Consider the following 7,148-nt stretch of genomic DNA (forward strand, 5'->3'; position numbering starts at 1 on the left):
TTAAGTCAAGGAGCTGTTATATTGTTTATATTGTAGTGGAAGCTTTCAACTGTGAATTTTTTTTAAATTGATTTTATTTTTATTAGAAAGACAAATTCACAGAGAAAAGGAGAGACAGAAAGATCATCCTTCCAGTGGTTCACTACCCAAGTGGCTACAATGACCAGAGCTGGACCAAACCGAAGTCAGGAACCTGAATTTTCTTCCAAGTCTCCCTTGTGGGTGCAGGGTCCCAAGGCTTTGGGTCACCCTCTACTGATTACTCAGGCCACAAGCAGGGAGGTGGATGGGAAGTGGAGCAGCTAGGACACTAACTGATGCCAGTATGGAATCCTAGTGTGTACAAAGCAAGAATTTAGCTACCAAACCATCACACTGGGCTCTCATTTGTGCACTTTAATGATGAGTCCCCTACAACTTTCCTGTTTTGCACTTTCAGTACAGGATTCAATAAATTATTATCAGCTACTCAGTTTACTAGAAACTATATTCAATAATTCTTCTCATCCATAGGCTAAAATTAGTGTTCTAACCATGTTTAAGGTAATCTAGACAAAAAGGAAAAAATTATCTAGGCCAAGCTCTGATGTTTGATCAGTTGGGTGTTTAAAATGCATTTTAAAAGCTTTATTTGGGGTCGACACTGTGGCCTAGTAGATTAAGCCTCCAACTGTAGCACTGGCATTCAATATGGGCAATGGTTCATTTCCCAGCTGCTTCACTTTTGAGCCAGCTCCCTGCTTATGGCCTAGGAGGTCAACAGAGGATGGCTCATGCCCTTGGGCCTCTGTACCCATGTGGAAGACTTGGAAGAGGTTCCTAGCTCCCAGTCTTCTCAGCTTCAGCCATTGAGGCCATTGGGGGTGATCTAGTCGACCTCCCTGTCTCTTCTTCTCTAAATTATTCTCCCTTTCAAATATTTATTTGGAAGTCAAAGAATTGGACAAAATTTTTGCATACTACACAAGTGCTCAAAAACTGCTACATGGCCTGTGATTATTTTCGGACTTTTATTATTACCACAGTTTCCATAAGGCTTTGGTGTTACACCAATGTTTTCCTGTTAGCTTCTTCAGAGTCTCTTTGGACTTCGTCCCCAATCTCCTATTAAAAATTCAATTCAAGAGTTCTTACCACATAGGGTTCATTAGCATGTTCTGAACATAGGTCTCCTAGGATTTTTTTTTTCTTTCTTTCCTCCATGGGTTATGTCTCTTTTAAATAGGATATCAAAATGCATTTCAATCTGTTAGAAAATCAACAAAGAAGTACGTATGCATGCTCAAAAGATCCAGAACAGAGGAAATAAGTCTGAAGACAGAGTGTTTCCTAGGGTTTTGTTAACAACAAATATGCATAATTTACATAAGTCACATCTGGAAAGATTACTTACAATCCAGGGTGCATTTAAATTAATGCAGAAATAAGAAATGGCCAATGACAGCTAAACTGATACACAGCAAGACAGGTAGAAGTTGCCAGGTTTTCCTAAATTTATGAACAACTGCATCAACAAGAACTGGTGGGAAGCAAATAAGTTAAACTTCACACCATCTTTTATACATCATCTCTGATGTCTCAGTTGTAATGTCCAAGGCATTTTCCCAGAAAATCAAGTGTAAGTATATTCTCGCCTAACAATCCTATCAATCTTATAGTTTTGTGATTATAGAGCATGAAATTCTAAAAAAAAAAAAACAGTGGGAAGGGTAGAAGGGGAAATTCCTCATGCTAAGATAAAAAAATAATAATATAGGCTTGTTTTACTATGTTCTTATAAAAAAAAGTCACAAGTAAAAAGAGATGTTCTCCACTTGCCATCTAACTTCATGAAAGCAATTACTGTTAACAATTTGTTTCCAGATCTATGTGACTATGCACATAAAATACATACTCTTATATCATATGTTAAATATACATAGATAGATATGTAGCTATTGATACAGGGATCTCGAAAAAGTTCACTGGAAATGCATATTACAAAAAAAATTATTCCTGGATTTCAAAATTTTTGCACCAAAATGAACTTGTCTTTTAATTCCTCTCCATGAGTTTTTAAAACTGCCTTCTAGATATAAAGATGCATTTTAAGTCAATGGGATCATTTACTATTGCTCAGAAGCTTACCTTTGCATAACAGTATTATCAAATACACCTTTCCAAGTGAATTTTCTATAGATCTTCATTTTTGTTGGCCTATTAACTGGATATGCCAGAGCTTTCAATATCTAAAATTGTTAATTTCCCTGTTGACATAAGTTTAAATTGTTTCAACTTTTTTACAGTTACAAAGTTAAACCAAATGGCGTTGTGAAATTGCTGATGCAAAATTATTATAGCTTAATGTAGAATATGAATGTGAGGTATGAAATGATAATTTACAGTTACTCACCAAAAACAAAAATTAATTACCAGGAAATGCCAGAGACTAGACATTCAGATGATAGGCACAATGGCTTTATTCCCAACAGCCTAGAGAACAGGATTTTCTTGGGAGCAATAAAATCAAACACCCAGGATCCCTGGAAAATTTTAAAGCATCAGAATACTATGAAGAAGCCCAAAGGAATCTTTATAGTTGACAATGCTTGAGGGAAATGATGCCCTTTTTTAAAAAGATTTATTTATTTATCTAGAAGACAAAGTCACAAAGAAGAAAAGACAGAGTGAGAGAAGATCTCCCATCAGTTGGTTCACTCCCACAACAGTCCTCTGCAGTCAGGGATGGGCCAGACCAAAGCCAGGAGACAAGAGCTTAGTTCAGGTCTATCAGGCGGGTGCAGAGGCCCAGGGCCTGGGCCATCTTCCACTACTTTGTCCGGTCATTAGCAGGGAGTTGCATCAAAAGTAGAGCAACTGCTTTCTAACAAATTAGTCATTCAGTATCATGTTACTTAACTTCATGGTGTGGTAAATTTCCATTTTTTTCCTGTTGTTTATTTTATATTGTGGCTTTTCATTTAAGGGATGTATAATAACTGTTTATTTGAGACTATCATATCTAGATGTGAGGATATTCTGCCATCTCTACTTTCAGACCAAAGATGAACTCCCAATGAAACTGTTAAATTTATCTTGATAATAGGATGCTGGACTGTCTGCATGGTCCATGTCCCCAATGATGGAATTATGACGGTTTATGAACTAGATTATTGTAATTACGTATAGAAAATCAATATGGGGAGGAGGGCTTGGGGAGGGGTTAAGGGAAATCCCAGAGCCTGTAGAATTGTGTCATAGAAGTAAAATTTTAAAAAAAGTAGAGCAACTTGCAGGTGAACTGGCACCCATATGGTCCTTAACTTATTAAGCCACAACACCAGCCCCCAAACACTGCTCTGTGCCTGGGTGAATACAGAGAATCAACACAGTCACGCAAACTCCAGAGGCAGGTGGCCCAGAGTCAGCATCCTGGCTCCATGGTTTACCGGATGTGTAATTTTAGGTGATTCATCAACTTCTCCAAACATCAACACTCTACACCATTTTTCTCAAGGGTGACCATAAGAATCATATAAAGTAACAATAAGGTTTGACACATAGCATGTTCTCAATCAATGATAGCTGCTTATTATTCCAACACTCACAACTAAATCAAATGTTCTTAATCAATAAGATGGTGAAAATACGTACTACTATTTTCTATTTTCAAGAGCTAGAAACGGACAAATCTTTGTGACAAGAAGAGTCATCTTATTTTGGAAAAAGCAGACTGAGAAGATGAGCTGGGAACATAGTTATCTGGAAGAAAAATATATATAAGAAGGTGATCCTGCTAAGAAACTTTGCTTATTAATATATTTGCATTATCTTTCCATTATTTAAGTTTCACGATATTGTCTTAGGAAGGGCTTTCTGCCATGAACGTAATGGTCCATAAGAGGCCTCTTGAGTTTGGTGAGGTAAAAGCTTCAAGTAACTAACATCTGGCTGGTGCTGTGGAGTAGAGAGGGTGAAGCCTGTGTTGCCAGATCACATATGGGTGTAGAGTCAAATCAAGCTGCTCCACTTTAGGTTCAGCAATGCAGCTGGAAATGCAGCTTAGGAGGGGCCAGTCCGTGTCCCATGACGTGTGTGAGAGACCAGAAGATGCTGCTGGGTCCATCTGGCCCAGCCCTGGCCATTGCAGAAATTTGAGGAGTTGCATGTGTTACTGTCACTGTCATTGCTTCAGATCCCCAACAGACTTTCATCCTGTTAGCGACGCCCTTGGGGCTGCTTTCTCATGGGTCTGTTTGCAACAGCTTCTTTACTCACCTGTTCAAACTTAATTCCCAATGTCACTTTCAGAAAGGAAAAGAGACCAATTAATTTGTCCAGACCTGGGTCCCAAGAGAATAAGGTATTCACCCAATATCTCTGTTGAGTGACTTACATAAAATGTGTATCATTCAAACTGCAATCAAATCTCAAAGACTCCCTTAGCCAACCTGCAGATTAAATTAGACCTTGAAGAATGCAACAGTCTCTAATGCTTTAATTACTTTCAAAAAGACAGCATCCTCAACAGACGTGAGCCCAGTTCCAATTTGACCTCTAAGCCAAAGATGGCTACAAAGTGTTTCTTATCAAATTAACCCCCAATATTCTAAGTTTGGTATAAGCAATCAGGACATAAATAGGTGTTAAAAAAGGAAATATGTTACCTTTTTTTCTATCTTTCATTCCCATCTGACTTCTCAGTTTGTTTTTTTAAAGATTTTTTTCTTTTTTTGTAAAAATGGATACACAGAGAGAGCTACAGAAAGAAAAATCTTCTGTCCCCTGTTTCACTACCCAAGTGGCTGCAACAGGGGAGCTGAGCCGATCTGCAGCTCGGAGCCAGGAGCCAGGAGTTTCCTCCAGCCACTGAGCCATCATCTACTCCTTTCCCAGGCCACAGGCAGAGAGCTGGATGAGACATGGAAGAGCCAGCACATAAACCAGCCCATATGTGGGCAATTTAGCCACAAGGCTATCGTGTCAGGCCCTGACTTCTCAGTTTTGATTCACTCCCACGTGGCATCACAAGATAAACTCCCCTCTTCTCTAAGAGCCAAAAAAGTAAGTATATATACTTCATCAATGTCACCCTTCTATGCAAACAGACTCCGATGTCTGAATGTTGATGTCTACTATTCTCTCATGGATGTTTCAGTGTTTTGGTAGTTTCTCCTCCTCTCACCATTTCATGGCTTTAGCATGTGAGGCGCTTACATTTATTAGGTGCTCAGCTCATCTGCTGTTACATGTGTGACTCTGAGCACACTACACAGCCTCCAAGCCTCGCTTTCCTCATTATCCAGCTGGAGCCTAGAACCACCTCTATAGCTTACCAAATTGTAGGTAATCATAATAGGCATAAAGTAAAAGAGAAAGTCTTCTGTACTTTGCACAGGGACATTCCAGAATTTTTATTTTCATTTATATCATGAGACCAAACATCATGCATTTCACAATGATATTTCCCATCCTTACCCTTCCTCCTGCACTCATGGCCACCTTCCTTCCTTCCTTCCTCCTTCCTTTGTTGTTGTTGTTGTTGTTGTTGTTGATTTTTGCAATGACACGCTCTGGATTTGCTGCAATCACAGGAACAGTTGTCCCCAACATGTCGGGGAGAGCAGTGGCGCGGCAGATTCCCAATTACCCAGGTGACAGGAACCAGCAAAAGAGGAGAGGGATTTCATACACACAAGAGGAAAACAAAACAGTGAGAACAAAGGGCTAAGAATAAAAATGTGGAAGATAGTTCTCAGGGGAAAATCTCAGAAGTAAAGAGAAATAAAGCCCCCTGCGGGGACTTCAGCAAATAGATCTTGGAGGCATGAAATGCAGAAAAAGAGTTCTTTTTGGCTCCAAAAGGCTCAGGGATTCCAATGAACAAATTTTAGGGGAAGTCTACAACACACCTTCCCACTTCCTCAGCTCCGCTTCCCTTCCCGTCCCTCTTTCTAGCTTCCTCAGCTTCCGGGTCAACAGGCTTCACGATGAAAAACAAGACCTGGCCTGGATTCATCCTGCTGGGACTAACAGACATCCCAGAGATTCAGGCTGTCATCTTCATATTTCTCTTCCTCGCCTACATATTCAGCATCATCGGAAACCTGATCATTATCGTCCTCACACTAGCAGACTCTCACCTCCAGACGCCCATGTATTTCTTCCTCAGGAATTTCTCCTTCCTGGAAATCTCCTTTACAACCACTTTCACTCCCAGGCTGCTCTTCAGCATCTCAACTGGAGATAAGACCATCAGCTCTGCCGGCTGCTTCACTCAGTATTTCTTTGCTATTTTCATTGGGGCCACTGAGTATTACCTCCTGGCTGCCATGTCCTATGACCGCTACGTGGCCATCTGCAAACCCTTGCACTACACGACCATCATGAACCCCAGGCTCTGTACCCAGCTGGTCCTCGGCTCCTGGCTGGGAGGATTCCTCATCATCTTGTTCCCAATCATCCTCACCACTCAGCTGGATTTCTGTGCATCCAATGTGCTCAATCACCATTTCTGTGACTATGGGCCCCTCATAGAGATATCCTGCTCAGACACAAGCCTCCTTGAACTCATTGACTTCCTGCTAGCCATTGTGACCTTAGTGGTCACCCTGGTGCTGGTCATCATCTCCTACACACACATCATCAGGACCATTCTCAAGATCCCATCTACACAGCAAAGGAAAAAGGCCTTCTCCACATGTTCTTCCCACATGATTGTCATCTCCCTGTCTTACGGCAGCTGCATCTTCATGTACATCAAACCTTCAGCAAAAGAAGGAGTCGCCTTCAATAAAGGAGTGTCTGTGCTCAACACCTCCATTGCCCCACTACTGAACCCATTCATTTACACCCTAAGGAACAAACAAGTAAAGCAAGCCTTCAAGGATGTAGCCAAGAAAGTAGTGAATCTTCATTAGTTTAATGGCCTCAAAATAAAATGAAAATTTTGAAATGTCTTCATATGGCTGCTTCAACTGGCAAATGAGTTCCTGATCTCTTTTTTGGTTCAGAAACTTCTCATGCAGATTGCACGGCAGTATGTTTCAAAATGTTGTTTCAAATCTGCAGTAGAGGACATCTCCCAGAAGAGTTAAGATGATGGTCAAGATGTCGGGTCCCTCCTAGGGTCCATGTGTTTTTTCCTTGCCCTGACTCCTGATCGCATA

At 40.6% G+C, this 7,148-nt stretch overlaps 1 protein-coding gene across 1 annotated transcript; it reads left to right on the forward strand.

Moving 5' to 3' along the window:
* The first annotated feature begins 5,969 nt into the window (after window positions 1–5,969).
* Window positions 5,970–6,899, forward strand: LOC101533511 (olfactory receptor 6C4-like). The gene has a single exon (XM_004589798.2). It carries the CDS (start codon window positions 5,970–5,972, stop codon window positions 6,897–6,899), a length of 930 nt encoding a protein of 309 aa, XP_004589855.2.
* The last annotated feature ends 249 nt before the right edge of the window (window positions 6,900–7,148 follow it).

The sequence above is a fragment of the Ochotona princeps genome, chromosome 15 (assembly GCF_030435755.1).
Source record: "Ochotona princeps isolate mOchPri1 chromosome 15, mOchPri1.hap1, whole genome shotgun sequence".
Classification (NCBI taxonomy): Eukaryota; Metazoa; Chordata; class Mammalia; order Lagomorpha; family Ochotonidae; genus Ochotona; species Ochotona princeps.

Excerpts from the sequence above, each read along its gene's own strand:
- LOC101533511 (XM_004589798.2), top strand. The coding sequence starts at position 5,970 with ATGAAAAACAAGACCTGGCCTGGATTCATCCTGCTGGGACTAACAGAC.